The sequence below is a fragment of the Pecten maximus genome, chromosome 13 (assembly GCF_902652985.1).
Source record: "Pecten maximus chromosome 13, xPecMax1.1, whole genome shotgun sequence".
NCBI lineage: Eukaryota > Metazoa > Mollusca > Bivalvia > Pectinida > Pectinidae > Pecten > Pecten maximus.
Genome location: NC_047027.1, coordinates 12,277,513 through 12,301,294, shown reverse-complemented (window position 1 = coordinate 12,301,294; position 23,782 = coordinate 12,277,513). Strand labels below are relative to the sequence as shown.

At 37.6% G+C, this 23,782-nt stretch overlaps 1 protein-coding gene across 1 annotated transcript; it reads left to right on the top strand.

The window, feature by feature from the left end:
- The first annotated feature begins 1,755 nt into the window (after positions 1-1,755).
- Positions 1,756-23,501, top strand: LOC117341328 (retinol dehydrogenase 14-like). Its single transcript, XM_033903184.1, has 9 exons — positions 1,756-2,094; positions 11,843-11,928; positions 12,685-12,892; positions 13,334-13,368; positions 13,921-14,018; positions 14,728-14,830; positions 15,200-15,356; positions 21,534-21,660; positions 22,857-23,501. The coding sequence occupies exons 1-9, from the start codon at positions 2,019-2,021 to the stop codon at positions 22,951-22,953; spliced, it is 987 nt and encodes a 328-aa protein (XP_033759075.1). The 5' UTR covers positions 1,756-2,018; the 3' UTR covers positions 22,954-23,501.
- The last annotated feature ends 281 nt before the right edge of the window (positions 23,502-23,782 follow it).

The following is a 23,782-nucleotide window of genomic DNA, read 5'->3' as shown; positions in this document are numbered from 1 at the left end:
CCAATAGAGGTAATTCTCTAAATTGCTACTAGTCATTAAGTTATTTATGGATTTGAACTTAATTTGGTCAGAAACATCCTTCGGGGAAGGGGAACAGATATTGCGTAAATGGTGACTCTGACCCCGAGGGGCCAAAGGGGCGGGGCCCAATAGGAGAAATAGAGGTAATTATTTTAATTGCTACTTGTTATGGATGGATTTGAACCCAATTTGGTCAGAAACATCCTAGGGGGAAGCAAAACAGATTTTGCATTTAATGATAACTTTGGCCAAAGTTTTAGGGCCCCATAAGGGAAATAAATTCCTTTAAATCGCTACTAGTCATAGAATTATGAATGCATGTTGTAAACTTAGAGAGTCTGGATCCCCATACTTTAAGCATATAATGCATTTTTTGAGGTTGACAAATAAAATGAATTGAACAATGAACACTATTTTGACATTTGGTCAAATCCAACCAGGTGAGCGATGCAGGGCCCATGGGCCTCTTGTTTTGTTTAACGTCCTATTAACAGCTAAGGTCATTTAAGGACGGCCTCCCGTGCGTGCGACATGCATGCGTGTGGTGAGTGGGTATGTGTGTCTTGGGAGGCTGCGGCATGTTCGTGTTTAAGTCTCCTTATGATAGGCCGGAACTTTTGCCGATTTATAGTGCCACCTCACTGAAGCATACTGCCGAAGACACCCAGCAGCACACCCCACCCGATCACATTATACTGACAACGGGCGAACCAGTCGTCCCACTCCTAATATGCTGAGCGCTAAGCAGGACCAGCAACTACCATTTTTAAAGACTCTGGTATGTCTCGGCCAGGGGACAGTACCCAAAGAATTCCTCACAAGGGCGAACGCTCAACCAAAGGCCAAAAGTGAGGCAGTGTCAAGGGAGACATTAGGAAGAAGAAAGTTGTGAAGAAAAGATAAGATCCCAAATTTAGTCGCCTCTTACGATCATGCAATGGGGGCAGCAGGTACAATTCTTACGCCCTACCTGCAGGTCAGATATAAGAAAAGAATATTTCTTCTTCGTAGTAGCTTTAATATAGCTTGTTAAAAGGGAATAAGTCTTAAAAAAACGGCCTCCCGTGCGTGCGACATGCATACGTGTGGTGAGTGCGTATGTGTGTTTTGGGAGGCTGCGGTATGTTCATGTTAAGTCTCCTTGTGATAGGCTGAAAAAAATCGTCGCTTGTCTGTGACATAGATATAAAAAACTGAACTAGTATGATCTATCCTTCCCACATAGCAAGTAAGGCTGTCACTCTTGGATATTTAACAACATTTCAGAGCAATGTACATAAATAGCCGAAAGTAAATATCAACGTAGATAGTACATATTTATATGTGTAAGTGCAAAAAGCATTCAAACGTAACCCCCGGTCTAAATCCATTACACAGTGTGAACATACACAATAAAGTAACTGCACATACCTCGTAGTAGATTACTGATCTAGGGCGTTCATACAATGCATACATTATATATACATATCACTGACAATAGTATATAAAAGACTTAATCAAGTTAAATCTTACTCAGCCCGGTCACATTACATATAGGCGAGTATATAATAACGAAAATTGAGACGACCCAGATGTTTATTGCCGAATTATCCCCAGATGTACTTAACTTTCGTTCAGATTCACGTGGTAATTTCATCCGCGCTCCGACCCACGCGTTGTTTACAGAGCAGTAGCTCGCTCTGACGATTGTGTACGTAGTATAGTGAAACTTGTCCAGATACCTGCACAGTGTATTGTGTGAGGTATCTGATAGGTTGTATTTCTTCTTCTTTATACACAGCCTAACATTCAAACGTCATAATCCCGATATATAAATTTAGGCTGCCGGGTAGGTGAGGTATGTAGCATTGATGTAATATACCTCGCTGGGATATTTTACCCTAAGCCCTAATCAAAGCGTCCATTGTGAATTGTAGTCGTTGACAGGTGAAGCCGATTTCTACCACAGACAGTTTATATACATCTGACCCTACCCGACGTGGACTGAAGAGTTGTATATGGGAGGGAGACAGTCTTTCCCCGTTGTTACCCTCCCACGGGAGCGGGTTGTCATCGTTACGGGAGGAAATCAAGGTGAGTTTGTGATGGATTTGTTTTAATATTTCTCATTCAAATTATACGCTTTATTAAAAAAAAAAAGACTAGGGTCTACGATTAGATTGTTTTAATTGGTTAAACTGTAAAATGTGTAATGAAAAACGCTCTCTTTTACTGTGGGTTTTACTCGCGAAATGCGGTTGCTGTAGGTGGATAATTATTAATACAATAATCAATGATTAAATGGAAATTAATTTTAATACAATTATGATAATGACAACAAAATATAAGGTATATCTATTCCATTAATAAACTTGATAGTCATGTCCATGAAAACCAGACATATATTTTTTACATGAATATCGGATTACCTATGATATAAAAGTAATTTCAGTAATATATAAATTATATTACAATTATGGAAACTAATATTTTAAAAGTATTTGAGAAAGTTGCTCTGGTACCGGTGTGGGATCTGTACCAACCATTAAAAAGGTCATTTTCTCTGGAAACTGCCAAACACATCCACTACAAAACTGTAAAACCAAGTATGAATTGTATTGAACCAAGATACTAGAACAGCATAACATATTTGTTAACATTGACACATTTTCAAATCTAAAGTTGTCTGTCTTTACCACAGGACATAATCATCCGTAATCACTTTATCATCTTAACTAGCAGCAATTGTTTCCTCTTTTTTAAATTTTGTTTCCCGTTCTTCACAACTGTTTACCAATCAATTATTTCTTTATTGATCTATTCTCTAGTTGACTGACCATTTAATATGTAAAAAAAAAAAAAGGAAGTAATCTTTGTAAGTTTAAAGGCTTTTAGTTAATTACCCTCACGTAATGGAACACAATCCAGTTGCTAGTATGTTTCGTTACATGTATATGATTTGTTAACAGTATGGGGAGTAATGTCAATATTTTCATGTATGGTATTTGTTTTACGGTTCATCAACACTTCGAGTGATTAAGGGCCAAACAGTACCATATAAGGAGGACTGAAACTAAAGAGAGGTTTAAAAATATAGTTTATGATATTGTTCTATTGCATGTAAATAACCAAATATAAGCGAATATAAGAATATAAGAAATTACATGAAATAAGCATTGCATAGACAAAACGTTCAAAAGGGTCCCACCAGCGTTTGAAATCATACATTATTTAAAATATTCTGAACATTATATATTGATACTATATTTTATTTATCATTACTTTTACATAAATTGTTTAATGACTAATGTTTCAACCTCATCATAATGAGAACAATTGTAAATGTACTTTTATAGTAATTTTTATCATTTCGAATTAATTTATTAGAACAGCAGCCAAAGTTTCCTTGATATCCTAGAATCACAGTTTGTAGTGTCAACATTTCTTCTCTAAATCCTGGAATATTTTGTAGTACTGGTGTATTTGTAAAGAGTACATGTTCAGAATATTTAAAACAATTTTTCATTCATGAAAAAGTTGAACATCTTCGATTTGCGTCCTGCAAAAGTGGCATATACAATTTCAATTACCAACTTTAATTATATTTTATTCTGTATGTAATCTTATGGACACACTTATATTGCTGATTCGTGAGTTAAATACCTTAAATATATTTATTTCTTCTAATAAATGAACCAAGTGGTTTAGCTTCTTGTAAAATGTACAAAATCGGAGCTATCGATAAGACCTGTCTCGCTGATGTCAATATAAGGAAATATACTCACAAAAGTATTTATTATATAGGTGTCTTCGAACTTTTCAAAACATTGCTATACAATCCCGAATTTACACTCCAAAATTGAAGTGTTAAGCCGTGACCATTCTACTCTGTCGAATGATTTACTGAAGAAGTGGTATACAATCCTTAAATTAACTGTATAAGTGTATCGCAATCTAGGACTCGATAGTAATCCTAAAAACTGTACACAAAGCCATCCAACACAATAGTATAATGTGAACCGTTGAGGTGTTCTGCTGGATAACTAGGGTAGTTTGCTTCCGTGAGGTTGCACTCTGAACTCGACATCAGTTCCGCGCACAGGCAATATATATACGACTATACCAAAAACCCATACACAGAGGCCGTCCTTAAATGACCACAGCTGTTGATGTGACGTTAAACACAAATGGGGAACACTTTAAATGACCACAATTGCTAATAGGACGTTAAACAACACACAGGTAAGGCTTTAAATGACCACAGAGGTTGATAGGCCGTTAGAAAATGAAAAATCTTATCACAACCAAAGGATACAAACAAAATCTGTTCAGACAGTAAAGAAACCATCGAAGCAAAATATGATACAAAACACACGACAAATAATATCACATGTAAAATAGATCATCCTCTTTTAGAATACCCAGTAATATGGGAACTGTTTTGTATAGATATATCCAGTTTTTATCTGCCCGTCATAAAAAAAGGGGGGGGGGGGGGGGGGGTATAGTGTAACCTATATCCGTCTCGCACCGTCTCGATGCAATGTGACTTATATAGTCCATCATATGTAGGTATGTGGCATTGGGAATCCTACATCCTTAACATATAATAGACTATTTTTCTCACACCTTTTTCGTGAAATGCATGGGGCAATTGTTCAAATATTGCGAAACTTTTCGATGACCGACAATAAAACAAGATAACAACAAATATGTCAGAGGCGATTGGCTTTCCGGAAACTGCCAACTGATGTTGGACATCACGTCATATTCCTCCGCCTATGCTTGCTTGCACAAGGAAAATTATCTAGTCTTCAGCTGTAAAAATAAGTTCTCGGCAAACAGTAAAAATAAGACTTTTTATGTATAGGTCAATGACTACAATAAATAATTTGTTCAAACGACATATGGAAAAATGATACAATGCATTTGTAAAAGTTATACATATGAACAAACAGATGGGTTTTCCAAGTGACGTCACACAGTTGAAAATTAGTCCCGGACCTTAGGTAACTCGTCGCACCTACGTGGGATGGGGATATCCCTCATGGATGTTCCTCATGGGATAGATGTATCTTGCATATTCAAAGGTGTGAAGATATCTTATATCAGGAACTACAGATGTGATCCTTACCAAACTGTTTTTGAGGTCAAAGTGGCAGCGGCGGCATCTATTACTTAAGACATTTTCTAGTTTTATTTGATAACAGTGACAATTTTTGTATAAATACAGTTTGTCCTTATTAGGATAAATAGCATTCTACAATCTTCTGAAGCGTACAAATTGTGCGTGGTGATGTTCGCTGGCTACGCTAGCCATTGTTATAGTGTACTACAAGATATTGTGATTCATTTCTGTCACTCCGTGTTGTATCGGATGACTTTTGTCCCACATTTAGTTGATTGTTAATCTCACCTATTTACACGCTTGGATGATTTCGTTAGAACGTGGGGTATACAATGACGGAAGTGATTCATTTACTGATACATCACCGTGTACCCGGTACCTTGTCGGGTGATTTAATAAATTATCAATCATATCTCTATAAAAATCATGAAAATATGAAGAAAAAAATCGTAGTCTAGTTTTCGATAACATACATATTGAAAACGTTTAAATTAATGCTTTTCTCCCATTGAAAAAGTGAGCATAATCCCTTCAACCACTTCTACTCGTATATTGATGTATATCTTCTTCGTCGAAATGAAATTAAAATGCACATTTCGTGTGATACAGATTTCTCATCATGATATACACCAGTAAGTAATACGAGACATAGCATTGCAACAGGTCTTGTCAGTTTTGTTATTCTAGTCAGTACGAGGTGCGACCCTATAACCCGAAAATACTATCTTCATATTACCTTAGGGCAACGCTCAACTAACGTATCAACATGGTAATATCTGCTACTTTCGTGATAAACTATTTTATCAAAGTGATACTATATTTCCATCTGAATATTAATGACGTTTAATAACACATTTAAAATGAGTCCCGGACCTAATGTTACTAGTTGCACTTGTGTGTGATATCCCCTATGTGGGATAGATATATCCAGAGACATCCGACATTGGTGTTTCACATGGGACAGATGAATCTTATATATTCAAATGGTGAACATATCTGATCTCAGGAACTGCTGATGCGATCCTCACCAAACTGTGTTTCCGGGTGTCAAGTGGCAGCGGGGGCATTTCGTTATTCGTGAATCTAGTCGTCTCTTCATATTACCTTAGGGCAACCTTAAACGAACGCATCAATACGGCATTGTCTGTTACTCTCAACTATTTTATACAATATATGGTATCGTATAATTAATATTTTATTTTCATCTGAATATTAATTACGTTTATTAATTGATAAACTATTTTTTATTTTCAATCATTAATTATATTTTTATGATAATCTGGTCCATCACTAAAAAAATAATCTCCTAGGGCCTACAAACTTATTATGTATCTGTTTAACTCCACACACAACACTAGAGCTGTCGTTCTCGTTCAAAAGTAACTATAAATGACCGGGTGGGGTGTCCTGCTGGATGTTTTCAGCACTATACTCCATTGAGGTATAACTATATAGTCGACATCAGATTCGCTTTATCACAAGTTGTACAATATGCACCGACTGAGAACATTCAGCTCTTGTTATAAACATAGGCAATATTTAACATTTAAATAAGCAAAAAATGACCTCTTGAATATTGGAGGCGCGGAAACAAATTCGAAACACTTAACTTATTTGAGTGAAGATGTATGTTTAGTCATCATTGTCGGTAAGAACCTTTTTTGAAGCTTGGGGTGTTATCTGTTTAACGTACAGCAAAGTTACATATTTATAATGGTATATCATTTAAATTCTTTCTCCTAGTCATAATCACTTAGTGTGCAACGCGTATCATTCACCTTCTGAACAACCGCAGGGTGTCCTAAACATGCAGACTACAATCTGAAAAGGAAGAAAGAACGAAAACGTATTGACATAAAAATACTTTTCAATGTTATCTTTCGTAGAAGGGAAAAAACCGCTGTTTATCGCTCAAACACTTACAAAATCTATGTTTACCTCACATGAGTCATGTTCCATCGTAACGTCAGCTTAACGAATGGTATGTCAATCCAGTGATAATCAAACAATCAACATGTAATAACACCTCTCCGATTAGGATCATGTTTTGCTACCAGTTCGTTTGATGCAATTAGTTTTTCGATTTTCATCTTTTAACATTTTAGTTTCCTTTCTTTCTGTGAACATTCCTCTAGTTTCGCATTGTTTTACATAAACGACTAAATTATACTGACAAGACGTCATCCCAGAGATGCGCTCACAAATAACTGGACGAGTGACGGGCGGATTTAGTTCTCGCAGAGAAACATCGCGTGGACACCGTACTATGTTACCCCAGTGACGTTTTAAAAACGGACAAACGAGTCATAGTCAATCAGGAAGTATCAAGCTCCATTTGTATAGACTAACGATATTCCATTGTATAGAGTAGCGCGTTTTTGTAGACAAGCCATGGACTTTTGATTGTACATTTTTAGTGTTAGTATAGTGGACTAGGATGAGAGATTATCCAATTGAGCCGGCAACATATTTCAATAGCCACTTTATAATTGCACTTGTGTATGCCCTTATGCTAGTTGCACCGTCCTTAAGTGACCTTAATGTGTTATTAGTGCGTTTAATATTCTAACGAACCATTGAAACTGACAGGAAATATCTGTCAAATTGGCTGCTAAACGGTGATTTGTTATCTTTAACTGATGTTAAAACGGAGCGGATGATTATATACAAGTGTATATTTTAACGCTTTTGATCTCCACAGCGTAAAAAGAGAAAGGTCAAAGCTACGATGGTGCGAGTAAAAGTTTATCTAAGAGACATACCGAAAATCTGGAATCAATCGGATATAATGGCAAGTTAACGAATAGGCAAAATGTAACCGCCTTCTTGCAATGGGATAAATAACCAGTCCGTTACTTTATGTATACAACTGTGGTATAAACATAAGGTGTGGAAGGACCTATAATCCTCCGTAGGGCCCCGGGAACACAGAAACGCGAATGTTCCTCACGTGCCTTAACGAGTTGACAACGGATCGTGGCATACAAAGACGTGTCCACGAATGACGGTTCAAGTTCAGTTCAAAGTACATGTCACCACACAGAAGTGGTTTGGTTTGGCTTGGTTTTATTAGGTCATCTGACCCAAAGGGTCAGGATGACCTATAGTCATCGTGCTTCGTCCGTCGTCGTCCGCCGTCCGTAAACTTTTTCTTTCAAAACGCTACTCCTCCTTAACTCCTTAAATGAGGCTGGTCTGACCCCTGGGGCCAGAAGGGCGGGGCCCCAAAAAGGGAACTTAGGTGAATATTGCTATAAAATCCTACTCCTCCTTTACCCTTGGGTGGATTACAACTAAATTTGGTTGGAAACATCATTGGGGGAGGGCGGTCATATTTTATATAAATGAAGTTGGTGTGACCCCTGGGGCCTGAGGGGCGGGGCCCCAAAAGGGGAACTTTGATGAAATTTTGCTATAAAATCCTACTCCTCCTTAACCCTTTGGTGGATTTCAACCAGATATTGTGTGAAACATCATTTGGGGAGGGTGATCATATTTTATATAAATGAGGCTAGTGTGACCCCTGGGGCCTGAGGGGCGGGGCCCCAAATTGGGAACTTTGATGAAATTTTGCTATAAAATCCTACTCCTCCTTAACCCTTTAGTGGATTTCAACCAGATATGTTGTGAAACATCATTTGGGGAGGGCGGTCATATTTTATATAAATGAGGCTAGTGTGACCCCTGGGGCCTGAGGGGCGGGGCCCCAAAAGGGGAACTTTTATGAAATTTTGCTATAAAATCCTACTCCTCCTTAACCCTTTAGTAGATTTCAACCAGATATGTTGTGAAAAATTATTTGGGGAGGGTGGTCATATTTTATATAAATGAGGCTAGTGTGACCCCTGGGGCCAGAGATGCGGGGCCCCAAAAGGGCAACTTTGATGAAATTTTGCTTTAAAATACTACTCCTCCAAAACCCAAAAGTAGATTATTACAAAATTTGGTGTGGAACATCGTTGGAGGAGGACAATCATATTTTATATAAACGAGGCTGGTCTGACCCCTAGGGCCAGAGGGGCCGCGCGGGCCCTAAATAGGGAACTTTGGTGGATATTTGCTATAAAATCCTACTCCTCCTTTACCCTTTGGTGGATTACAACTAAATTTGGTGTGAAACATCATTGGGGGAGGGTGGTCATATTTTATATAAATGAGGCTGGTGTGAGCCCTGGGGCCAGAGTGACGGGCCCAAAAAAGGGAACTTTGATGAAATTTTGCTATAAAATCCTACTCATCCTTAACCCTTTGGTAGATTTCAACCAGATATTGTGTGAAACTTCATTGGGGGAGGGTGGTCATATTTTATATAAATGAGGCTGGTGTGGCCCCTGGGACCAGAGGTGCGGGGCCCCAAAAGGGGAACTTTGATGAAATTTTGCTATAAAATCCTACTCCTCCTTAACCCTTTGGTGGATTTCAACAAGATGTGGTGTGAAACATCATTGGGGGAAGGTGGTCATATTTTATATAAATTAGGCTGGTGTGGCCCCTGGGGCCAGAAGGGCAGGGCCCCAAACGGGGAACTTTGATGAAATTTTGCTTTACAATACTACTCCTCCTAACCCCCATAGTGAATTATTACCAAATTTGGTGTGAAACATCATTGGAGGAGGACAATCATATTTTATATAAATGAGGCTGGTTTGACCCCTAGGGCCAGAGGGGCGGGGCCCCAAAAGAGGAACTTTGGTGAATTTTTGCTATAAATCCTACTTCTCTCTAACCCTTGGGTGGATTAATACGAAATATGGTGTGAAACATCCTTTGGGAAGGGTGGTCATATTTTATATAAACGAGGCTAGTGTGACCCCTGGGGCCTGAGGGGCAGGGCCCCAAAAGGGGAACTTTGGTGAATATTTGCTGTTAAATCCTAATCCTCCCTAACCTTTTGGTGGATTACAACCTTATTTGATGTGAAACATAAGGTGACGGCAAGCATATTTTTTAATGAGACAGGTTTGACCCCTGGGGAAAAAAAGATGGGGCAAAAGGAGCGCTTAGGTTAAACATTTCTTTAAAATGCAATTCCTCCTTAATGCCTTAATTGATTACAACTATATTTAGCATGAAACATTGGGGAAAGGCAATCCTAATTGATATAAATGAGTCTTGTCTGACCCATTGGGACAGAGGGGCATGCCCCAAAAATGGGAACTTGGCTAAAATTTTGCTAACATTTTAAAATGATGCTGCTCTTCCTGGACAAGCTAAATGGATAAAAACCAAATTTGATCTAAAACATAACTGGCTGCGATAAATGATTTATGGTAATAATGCTGGATTGAGGGGTGTGTCCCTGCTGTAAGTGTAAGTGTTTGTCAGATGACCGTTAAGGCCCATGGGCCTCTTGTTAGTAAAACTTCCTATCAACAGCTAGGTCATTTAAGGACGGCCTCCCGTGGGTACGATATGCATGAGTGTGGCGAGTGCGTGTGTGTATATGTTACATAAACGTGTAACTGGACATGTCAGCATGACGCACCACAAGTAATTCGCCTGAAACAAATAGCTCTATTCTACGTCTGCGAGAATTTTTGTTAGATACTCAATAGTATGATAATATCAATAAGTCAAGTCCGGGATCAATGAATAATGAATGGGCTTTTCTTCACAAACACACACAAATGTTTCGAAATTCTTTGGTTTTTTAGCGCAATTTGTTTTACATGGAAAACTTTAAGGACTGATAATGATGTCATACACAGACATCGCGTTATAACACATAACAGACAACCAATTACAGACCCGTCTACGTTCGCTGTTCCGTCTTAAACGCAAACGCTACGGAAGTGCTACGGAAATGGTACGGTAATGCTACGGAAGTGCTACGGAAATGGTACGGAAGTGATACGGTAATGCTACGGAAATGGTACGCTTAAATCGGAACTGCGAACGTACACGGGTCTGTATAACAATGTCATAAACAGATAATCAGTGATACAAATGTCATACACGGACATCTAGTTACATTAACGTCATACAGACATCCGGTTAAAGCAATGTCTTAAACAGACAACCAATATTAACAATGTCATAAACAGATAATTACTTACACAAATGTCATACACGGACATCTAGTTAAGTTAACGTCAGACACTGATAACAGTTATAATAATAATGCCATACAGAGACAACCAGTTATAACATTGTCATAAACTGACGATCAGTTATACCAATGAAATTAATGGCATACAATATAAAACAGTTATATAAATGTCATACACTGAAAACCAGTTATAAGAATGTACACTCCAAACCAGTAATATTAATGTCATACACTAAAATTGATTTGGTTTTGGTTTTATTTGTTAAACGTCCTATCAGCTAACAGCTAAGGTCATTTAAGGACTCCCATGCGTGCGACATAGGCATGCGTGTGGTAAGAGCGTATGTGTGTTTTGGGAGGCTGCGGTATGTTCGTGTTAAGTCTCCTTGTGATAGGCCGGAACTTTTGCCTATTTATAGTGCTACCTCACTGAGGCATATACACTAAAAACCAATTATATTAATGGCATACACTGAAAACCAGTTATATAAATGTCATACACAGATAACCAGTTATACTAATATCATGCAGAGACACTGACGTTTAACGATACAAATGTAAAATTATTATTTCTACTAGTCCTTAGAGGATTATTTAGACAATATGCTTTATCTTTGCGGTCTACTGTTTATTAACTCACTGATCAGTTTTCTTTTATTTTGTAGGTATTGGGTACCAGACTGCCAAACGGATTGCCATGATGGGAGCGACTGTGATTCTCGCCTGCCGATCCGAATTTAAAGCTACAAAGGTCTGTTAATACCCATAGTATAATATACAGCGCTTATAAAATATTGAAGTTACTTCTGCCTGGCTAAGCGCTGGTTTGACTGGTAAGCCCATTCATTTTCAGTATATTATAACCGGTTCGGGTTACATCCTGGGTGGCTTCCCCAGTAAGCTTCAATGTGATAGCACAATACAGTCGACTTCCGATTCGAACTATCAAAAAGATACAAACATAACGCAGCCTCCCATAAAACACTCACATAACGGCCTTTGCTGTTGATAGGATGTTAATGACCATAAATGACCTTAATATTGACATTCAATAATTCTTAACCAAACGATTTTCATACCAATCATTCGTTCATAACTTTGGCTATTGCAATGGACGTTAGAAAATATTGTTTAAATGTTACAGAATATTACCACTTATAAATACAGTTAGATTAAAGCTATACTAGTACGTTCTTGATGTGTTTATTGAATAAACCAATGTTATCATGTGAAGTGGGGCCGCGATGGACGAGTGGTTAAGGTGTCCCGACACTTTATCACTAGCCCTCCACCTCTTGGTTGTGAGTTCGAAACCTACGCGGGGCAGTTGCCAGGTACTGGCCGTAGGCCGGTGGTTTTTCTCTTGGTACTCCGGCTTTCCTCCACTCCCAAAACCTAGCACGTCCTTAAATAACCCTGGCTGTTGATGGGACGTTAAACAAAAACTAACCAAACCAAACTGTGAAGACATTTCACTTCACAGAAAGTCTTAATTGTTTCGTTGCAGGCTATCGAGGATATGAATCGAGAGTTCCAAGAAGAAAAAAGGAAAGGGACATCTGGTCTTGCTCCCTACGATCAACTGAGTGTCGACTTTATGAAGTTGGATTGTACATCATTGAAATCAGTGCGAGAATTTACGGACGAATTCAAAGCATCTGGAAGAAAGCTCCATGTATTGCTATGTAATGCAGGAATCAACACTGTTAAAAAGAGTACGTTTGATGTAGGGAGAACGTAACACCATTCATCAGAATTAAAGATATTTAGTTTTCTCTTGTATATGTTCAGCGAAATATCCCAGACGCAATTTTCAAAAGGAATATTCTCTGTCATATCTAGACAAAAAGCCAATCAAACTGACAGGATCGACCGTCCAGACATGTCGATGTATTTTAAAACAAAAACTAGCGGAAAGAAGAAAAACTAAGGCATGCAATCCAGTCTATATTAGATTATCTCAAAATGTGGAAATTTAGTAATCTCTGAAGTTTACAATCTATGTTGTATTAAATAATTTTCGTACCGCTAGTATAGAACATATATTTTGTAGATTTTCCTTGTTACTCCTCATAAAGTTAGTAAATTTGTCTTCAACCTATAATATTTTTACTTTTCTAAAATGTATTATTACTGTTTCCTCGCTCCTGTTTCAGCTATAACAGAGGACGGAAATGAACTACTTTTTCAGGTATGTTTATGCCATGATTTGTATTAACTGGTCCAGTTGTCATACACTCAACCCTGTCTGTTATAAGTAATCGTTAGAACATATTTTAATTATTAAGTGAATGCAAAACATATTACTCTTAAACCTTTCAGGGGAAGGAACAGATAACACATTTGATTTGATGACCTCATAATTTGCAATATTTGTAAAGACAGCTTCACGTGATAGCATTGCTACGTTTTGCGCGTCGTGTATACGATCACATTATACCAGTATTTGGTCTGGTTATTGCTTATGTCAACATATATTCTGCTGTAGATTGTGGAAGATTTTCAACGCAAATATGTCAATATATAACAAAATATATTCAACAAGGAGAACTGTGCAATTTGCTACTGTTTAAGTTCATTTAAGGACGGTTTCTCCTATGTGCGAGATGCAAATTACCATGGATGTTGATAGGACGTCAAACAGTAATAAACCAAACATACGAAGATGTAAACATTATTACGAATATTCTTCAGTAGTCAACATGTCAAACATTGTATTAATCACGTTTCTTTTTATTATAAGGTCAACTACCTCAGTCACTTCCTAATAGCTGCGAGTCTACTTCCTGTAATGAAAATGTCGGGACCAGATTGCCGGATTGTGCTCCTGTCAAGTTTGTGGTAAGCTATAACTGTTTATCCTAAAATAGATTGATAACCGATTGGTTGAGTGTCGCTCCTTTAAGATTTGGCTTTCTTTTGTATGGTCTAATGTCATATCAATAGCTATGAAATTTTGAGGACAATTCCACATGTGTGAAAAATGCATAAGAGTGTTGTATGTGTTGCGGGTGCCTACGGAATGTCCGTGTTTTTCTCCTTGTAATTGCACGGAACTGATGATGATTTTCTAGTGCCAAGTCACTGAAACATAGTTCCATAAGACTTAAGTTTCTGACCCTAGCGGAAACACACTAAATTATAAGCTACTACTCCCTGCTTAATGGTAAGCATTTAAGGAGTCGGGAAGACTTGTCAGTATAAGCGCGCCAGTTAGGGTGTCCAGATGGGTAGTTTCATTTTTTTATGATTCAGTAAAAGAGCACTGTAATCGCACCAGCAGACACATACCAACACATCGCAGCTCATGCGCTCGTCACACTCATGTACCTTGCATGTCTTTTGTTACGAGGTTAATCAATATTACATGAAACAAAATATATTTCTTGTTTGTATCTTTGTTTAAGTTAGCTTGGTCCCTAAAACTTTAGTGTGGATGGTCGTGTTATACAAAAATAGATACACCGTTATATTTTATTTCAGTGTCTACACTAAATAAAACATACCTTTATCAATTAAAATTGATAATGACTTATCTACTGTTGTACAGGTACAAGTCTGGAAAATTTGAGGTGAAGACAATTAATGCAGAAAAGGAAACTCCGGCTACGTACGACAGCGATCATTATTACCAGAAAAGTAAATTATATATGGTAAGATTTTAATTCGTATTGTGTCTTATGTACAATGGTAAATTTTGTCATAATGCCACCTTCAGTGATAGTGCGAATCTTGTGTTGAGTTTATAGTGCTACCTCACTGAAACATACTGCCATACCGTCAGATTATACTCACAACTGGCGAACCAGCCGTCTCGCCTCAAAACTGTTGAGCGCTAACCAGGATCAGACTAAAAGCCTTCTTCAATAAACGCCAAACTTTCAAAATAAATAAATATTTTTGTGATACTTAGGACATCATTGAAATGTAATTACAAGTTCTCACATGTTTCTGTTGTTGCCTTTTTATTGTTTCCTCGCCGACCGACATTTTGTTTTCTTACTGTATCCATTTATTCACAGATAATGATGATGTACAAGATGAACAGAGTATTGCACCACACTAACGTAACAGTCACGTGTGTGCATCCGGGTATCGTACGAACTAACATGATGGAGGAGTTCCAGGAGCAGGCCACGTGCTTTTACAGGGGAGCAATAAGTTGTATCAATTGCCTAGGTAAGTAGCAATAACCTGCATATTATTAAAAGATTGTGTTTATTGTCCAGTTTGATTCATGGTGTGCATTCAGGAAATATTGAACAAAACAAATATTCATAGCGTAGTAGGAAGTTGGTGTCCTAACTATAAATAATAAAGTGCGAATAAATTAAAGTAATTTGTCTGATAACGCGTTTGCGTATGATGATTTTGAGTGTCGCTGATCTAGTATTTATAGCTCAGTTGGACCGAAGGTTCGGTGACCTTAGCTGTTAATAGGACGTTAAACAAAATAAACCAAACCAAACCAAATCGGTGCGCTTATGCCATGGCGCGGATCCGTCGTCCATCAACATTTGCTTTAAATCGCTACTAATCATAAAATACTAAATGGATTTTTAACCAAATTTAGTAAGAAATATCCTTGGGGTTAGACGAACAGATGGTGTCGCTGACCCTTGGGTCTTTCCCAACCCAAAAGGGGCTTAGTTTCTTGGTAATAAATTTGAAATTGTTTAGATCCCCCATCTCATAAACATATAAAGCATGGGCCGGCATCAGGAAATAAGCTCAATCCTGATGTAAAAACAGGCCCAGGGATCTTTCCTCATTCCAAGGGACTTTCATTAAACATAATCACGTTGTAAACAACAATCTCCGAGATCTTTCCACGTCCCTTGTGAGTCTGGAGTTCGATTCTGCATTATCTCTTCAAAGCAGTTGTGATTTCCGTCCCAATAACTACATAACCATATACAGTACGAGGAGGGTGATTTGGTACTCAAACGCTCACAGCGCGTTTGCGCCCGTCGAGCGATGGGGATTAAAACCCCGCTGCAATCCCGCCGTAATCCCGCGCAAGCGATGTCGCTGCGATCCCGCTCACGCAGCGATTCCGCTCTGACAAGGCAGCAACCCCGCTCAGCCAGCGATTCAGCTTCGGAAGGCCTACAAACCCGCTCAGCCAGCGATCCCGCTCCGGCTGGCCAGCAAACCCGCTCAGCCAGCGATCCCGCTCCGGCGGGCCAGCAAACCCGCTCAGCCAGCGATCCCGCTCCGGCGGGCCAGCAAACCCGCTCAGCCAGCGATCCCGCTCCCGTAACATGGACACAAGAAATCCTGCAATCTGTTTTTTAAATATAACGATGAATAAGAAGGAACTCATATTTATTTCATCAGAAACGTTCGCAGAATGTAATGTAACGGTTACAAAATATGTTTCGTATTCACTTGCTTGAGTTGTTCTCTGCTTGTGTAAGTATCAAATCAAGAGTAATTTGGTAGCGTAAGTAATGAAGTTTAGTTTAACAAAAATACATTTTATGGATCTTAAAGTATAATCATAGAAAAATGTTAAACACAAAGTTATTTTTTATACAACATCTTGTATCTAAAAATGTTCATACGGAGAGTAGCGTAGTGCAAAATGCAAATGTACATATGATTTTAATTAGATTAAGTATTCTGATATATTTCTAAGTTGTTTTGTCTTTTTGGTGTACATACAGTACATGTACATGTTAGCTGGATCGTATGAAAGAGGAACATGACGCAATTTGGCCTGTTTCGACCTAAAGGTGACCATTTTCAAATAAAAAGTAGTTCTCAGATTTGATATTCGCTGGTGTCAATAACATGGGGGAAGACGTAGTTGATGAAATATTTAAGTTTGAATGTCAATTATACTAACTACATGAATAATAGAAAACAAAACCATCAGTTTATGCAGCATACGGAAGATTAAGAGATCAAACCACCAACATTTATCTATTTTGCATACATATGTACATATCTACAAGTTGCGAAGCTCACAGCGATGACAACTGAGCAAAATATGAGTGCAATATATATGTTTATATCTATTTTGTTATACGGTGATGTAGATTCGCAATAAGTCACGTGATATTTCACATGTACTCTAGTTAAGCTCTCGCTAGCGCTGTGCGCGAACAATCATTTATCTTACATACATTTTTGCGTGGTATATCCACTTAAAGTATCGTAGTTATGTATGATATATCAAAATAAAGAAGGCAATTCGTTCTGTCAGTGAAACATTTTCTTTGATATAGGCAGGATTTGAAATGTAGTCGAATTGTACGATCGCCAGCCGTTATGTAGCCATGCCCGTCTGAGTTACCTACAAATGTATTCAATGCTCGGTAAACGTCGTAGTATGCACAATGCACGCGCAATGTACAGGGTACCGAGACAGTTTTTCGACGGCTGGCGATGGGCAGTATACACTGATACATGTAGGCTTAGTTTGTTGTTCAATCCATTCATATATATATAATATTTATGTAATTCTCTGAATGAAATATTTGAAATGAACTGTGGTCATCCTTATCATTTACATAAGCTGAGACGGTAAAATGTACTGTATTGTAAACTTATTAATCTGTATATCACCCGTTTGATAGGTAACCAGTCTTGACATTTTTCATAAAATGAAAACACATTTGTTTTGAACAACCGGACCCATAACGTATGTCTCATATATGAGGCTCCTCATATATACATTATACATGTACATGTACATTTGTATGTGCTTGTTGAAACAAATACATGTACATGATTTATTACGGATAATGTTGTTATTATGATTAGTATTATGTGTATATACATGTATATGTAAATTGTATATGCATGTTTGGGTGAAATATCCAAGTTCGTCCTTATTAAAGTAATATGAAGATCAATAAATAAGTGTATCACGATATCGATCTATATAGGCTATGTCTGATGTCCAATCCTATTGACTTAACGTCTCGTCAATAAGATGTGTTGAAATTAAAAATATGGATACTGAGTGTTCTATTTTCTTACGAAACCTGACATAAATAGTTACCCTGATTTTTTATTTAAACATATTTTTATTGTAACTTATATGTATATAAGAGATTGGGCAAAAACCACCTTTCCCGACACAAGTATACATGAAATAAATACAGCAAGATGGCATAATATAATATTTTAATATAATATTATTTTTTAACATGTTTACAAATTGGTTTAGCGGGAGGGAGAGAGAGGACGGGGGGGGGGGGGGATATATAAAGATATAGTGATGTACATATCATAAATGTATAACTTTCAACAATACAAATTACGTACCTAATTTAAATCGAAAATATATAAATGATTTAAGAATGATTAATACAATTATCATCGCATACGGATTTAACGGGTTTTACTTCCGCTATTACGGCCTCAAAAGGAAAACGGCAGGTGCCTTATTCTAAAAGACCTAAATGTAAGAGGTGAGATACAGGTAGACTAGTAAACATGGAGCATAGGCTAAATCCTTATGTAACAACATTCCGCCCGCAGGTAAAAAAAAAGCTGTAGGGGTCCGATGGGGTCACTGCGATACAGGTATACTCGCTATTGTAATCAAAATCTGTGATTGGCAGATGTTAACAGCAGGTGAAAACATTTCTATAACGGTAACTACACTGTACACGACCGGTATTTGTCCTGTGTATAGAGGATTTATCTATATCACATTGATTAACTCCAATCATGATTTGTAAATGACGCAATTTTAACCACGTGGTCTCCATACACACAGTTTTATTTGGATACTATAACACATGGAAATGTGTTACACGAGGAACATTAACATTGTATCACACGTACATATATATGAATAAACAATCCAGTTACAAAAACATAATATTCATAGGATTATATTACATACACGTAATCAAAGAAGAGATTTTTTTAGAAAAAAAAAGACAAACCATTTAGAACTTCCGTTTATAATTATGACCTTAAACAGACCTTTGGTTTAGTTTTATTTGGATTTGAGCGGTAATAATTTAGAATATGTAATTTCTTGCCAATTTTCAATGATTGCGTTTTTACAGGAAAACAGATAATAGTACTCATCTCCTACATTCTCTGAAGACAAGGTTCATATCTTCTCCTGAAACTCTTTGTTACCTACCAGTTTCAATGGAAAATTTCAATTACATGTACGTACACTGTGTATCTAATACAATTAGAGTTAATCTAATCTCAGGCTTCATCGGACATAAAATGGACTGGTCAATAGCTCGGTGAAGGAGGAAATACTTCACATTGTTTGGGTGTTAGGTCTTGATAATAATGGTGACTTTCCTGTAGTCAGTACGTATTTTTTTTTTTTTTTTTTTATACTTCCGAAATAAAAAGGACAGGAAATATTTCCATGTTGTCGTTATAATTTATTAAAATTTGTTTAAAATGTGTTTTTGTTGACGTTTTTATCACGAATATTGGACTACACACACAATCATTCTGTTTTCTATATAGTTTAAACTGTATTTTATTTGACAATTTCCATTTAATAGCATATATACAACATAAGATATACATACATACGTATATACTATTATGTCTTGTAATCAAAGACCGTACTACATGTATTTCTTTGCTGGCAAAAAGAGATCGGGAAGGCAATCGATTATCCTTTACAAAAGTGTTCGATATCTCACAAAATAATTTTGTACCAGGCTGCTAAAATGGTAAAAAAAAATTCAATTCTTTATTAGTCTTGCGAGTATACATCTCATCAACATCATACGATTACAAAAAATATAATTCAAGTCAGCTCGAGTAGAGCAATGCACTTGTGACGATTTTTTTTCTGATAAGAAAGTAATTAAATGATTAGCTACTATAGTTGGGAAACTATTAGCACTGATTTCGATATCTACCGGTAATATACATGTAAGTGTATGTCCGTGATATTAGCCATGCAAGAGATGACCCCGATGGACACATAAATAATGATAGTAATAAAAACACAATATCTTTAGGCCGTGGATTTAAAACTACGAAATGTTCAAATAATTGTGAAGTTTATGAAACTTACTACAGAAATTCAAAGATAATTTTCTCAAACGGACATGTTGCTAGCTAAATACTTCAAATGTCTACGTAAAAATAAGTCGAGATCAAAATAACGAGCCCCTTATGTGGCCTCTCCGAGGTCATGCACAAAACGACATCTATACAAAGGTCAGCTAAATCAGAATTGTAATAATGCTGCCGTGGACACGTGGCTCATTGTCCACTATTAAAATGGTTACCGGATTGAGCACATTTCCGTGTTCCCCATATCCCACTCGAGGTGCACAAAATTCTGACCAAGATCCGACCGTCCTAAGTACTCTAGAAATGATGACAAAACCGCCTTTTGACCCGTCCCCATTCCGTAAGAATGAAATAATGCTACTGCGGACACTTGGTTCATTGTCCACCATTAACCGGAATAATTACCTTTTGTTTTCCCAAAGAAGACGGTCACCAGTTAGCAGTCACAGGATACATTTACATGTATTGACTCAGCTCCTAACACTAAATGACGACTATATCCAATATTACTGGATTTATGACTCGTGAGTGATCTTGCACATGCATGAAAATAGTCTATTTGAACTTTAATAACTACAATATTTCCCTACAAATAGTTTTTATCAAAATGGTCGACATCAAGTACACTGTCATATTGTACAACATTGCAGATATTATTCAACTTATAACATAGATTTCATGAGCAATACATTACACGTATGAATTTGTATCTCATAGTTGAGGTACATCATCCAATAAATACTTACGATGGACAATACAACTGAAAACATATACATGGTCATTAAAGTATAATTAATCGACACCAGGCTGTTGAAAGTCTACCGTCATTACTGATTGAGCGGGTCCTATTCAATTCCGCTCGAGCGGGTCCGCTACAATTCCGCTTGAGCGGGTCCGCTACAAGTCCGCTCGAGCGGGCCCGCTACAAGCCCGCCCGGCGAGCGGGTCCGATACAAGTCCGCTCAAGCCCGCTACAAAACTGCTCAAGCCCGCTGCGAACCCGCTCAAGCCCGCTCGAAGCCCGCTCAAATCCCGCGGCAATCCCGCTGCAAACCCGCGCAAATTCTGAGCGGAGGGCTGCGCGGGTCAACGCTCTGTGAGCGTTTGAGTACCAAATCACCCTCCTCGTACTGTATATACCATTGTTCGACATCAACAGATGAAGCTTTAAACGAATTAAATATGAAATGAGCTTTATTTTGATTTTAGTCCAATCCAACCTGGTAAGCGATTCAGGCCACCTGGGCCTCTTGTTTTCTTTGTCCTTGTCTGTTTTTTTAAATGATGCCATTGCCTGTACTTGACCAATAAATAGAAAATGTATTTCGACAGGATTGTCCAAATCTGCAGAACAGGGGGCCTTTACATCCATTAATGCAGTAGTAAACCCAAACCTGACTGGAATTCGAGATGTGTATTTCAACAATTCCAAACCAGAGGCAATCAAATCTCATGCCAGGTATGTAACACATGTATCTATTTTAATGTCTCGTAAGTATGATAATAGCATATATATATAGTGCTTCCAAAGGACGAAACATTCTAACCCTGTCTCCATCATGTCATTTACCTTTCCAAGGGCGAATTACGATATTAATTATTGCAAGAATGTAATATAAGTATATATCTGAAGCTTGACTGACGTTGAAATAACAGACTTTTGTGGCATTCGGGCCCTTAAACACCACTGGCAAAAGTGGATGGATACTAAAGAGGATGAGGTTGAAAAATAATACAATTTGTCCGGCAAAATTAAAATTCTTCAATATGAGGCTCACAGCGTATCAATCAGCCCTCGTAATTTTCCTCACAATTACACAATTCGCAGTTTTGAAGAGTTCAATTCTTTATTGGATGATTTAATATCTCGCTGAATGGTCTTGCCTTGTTTAAATGATGTTAATAATTTCATGTCTGTCCTCGCTAGGATATTAAGGTAAGGTTTGGAAATAAAGGGATCACACGAAATAGAGGAAACGTTTAGGGGTTGCATATCAAGATTGATTACGTTTGGTTTGGTTTGGTTTATTTAGTTTCATCGATTACGTAAAAGGCTGCCAAGTAGAAAAATATAATATTTTTTGCAAGGTGTTCAAACATACCTTGCCTTTTCCAATCCTTTGTTTTGTTGTAACCCTAGTTAATTCTGCCGCAATATACCTCTCGACATGAGAGAACTTCTCTTTAGCTTGATCAAGCGTAAGACTAGTAAATCCAGAGGTCCGTGATCCATAGCGGAGCAGTGATTTAAAACAAAATAATCATGCCCTTTGTCCTAATATCATTACAGTACTTTGTATGATTGGATTGTTAAGTATTACATTGATGAATAATCCAGGTGAAGCCTCAATGATTATTTAATGAGACCAGGTTATATTTTTAATAAACATGCATGTCTTTGATTAAAAAACTACATCAGTTTGGAACTATGTGGTATCGAATGCTGCCTTTCTACATTTACATTAAGACCGACTGGTCCCTTTGTCAAAGATATGACCAGGTGACAGCTTGACAAAGGTACCAGTCCTTCATACTTTGCCTTTGTTATCACTAAACCGTTTTTTCTGGTTATGGTGAGCAATGCATGCTGCTGTCTTGGTCTATTGTTATCAAAGGTACTTGCGATATTTCATTAAACCTTTTTTGTTTGTACAGGGTGACGGAGGACCAAGAAACGTTATGGCAGTTCTCTCTCGAAAGAGTGAAACACCACCTACCAGAGGATATTCTGGAAGATCTAAGAACAAAATAATTTTCAGCAACTTAAATAATTGTTTTTGAAATTAATTTCATCCAAAAGTATTCATAATTGCAATATTTACCTCTACTTAAAGTAAATGTGTTCATGGGATAGTTTTACCCTACTCATTATTCATCATCAGATCAAGCATTATCGTTTAGTAAAAGGACACCCTTCACGACAATGAAAAAAGCACTGCCTCCTAAAAAGGCGATATCAGTAGAGGTGCCTTCAAATATCAATCATAGTATATGGAGCATTATCGAGTGTCATGTCAAGTAGATTATTGTAGATATAAACATTTGTTTCGAGACTCGGTCATGCCCCCTACTTGGTCAGTGATACAAACGTCTTGTTTCATTTGTCGTGACTCATATTGACGGGTGCTGTGTGATAAATGGGTCTGTGATGGGTTTTCCCTGCATGGCGTAGTATTTATATTTTGTTATAATGTTGTGATTTAAAGTAAGTCGAGAAAGTGTGTTTAATTTTGTTTTGTTTTTAGGTCATCTGACCCGAAGGGTCAGGATGACCCATAGTCATCATGCTTCGTCCGTCGTCGTGCGCCGTCCGCCGTGCGTAAACTTTTCACATTTCAAACTTCTTCTCAAGTTCCACCAGTGGGATTGAGCTGAAACTTGCCTGAAATGATCCTGAGATGGCCCTGACCAAGTGTTGTTATTTTTCGGGTCGGTCCAAAATCCAAGATGGCCGCCATAGCCGCCATTTTGAAAACACATTTTAAACTTCTTCTCATGTTCCACCAGTGCTATTGAGCTGAAACTTGCCAGCAATGATCCTGAGATGGTCCTGACCAAGTGTTGTTATTTTTCGGGTCGGT

Coding starts and splice junctions, on each gene's coding strand:
- LOC117341328 (XM_033903184.1), top strand. CDS start 2,019: ATGGGAGGGAGACAGTCTTTCCCCGTTGTTACCCTCCCACGGGAGCGG. Junction 14,831..15,199: donor AGAAAAGTAAATTATATATG/GTAAGATTTTAA, acceptor ATTTATTCACAG/ATAATGATGATGTACAAGAT. Junction 15,357..21,533: donor AAGTTGTATCAATTGCCTAG/GTAAGTAGCAAT, acceptor GTATTTCGACAG/GATTGTCCAAATCTGCAGAA.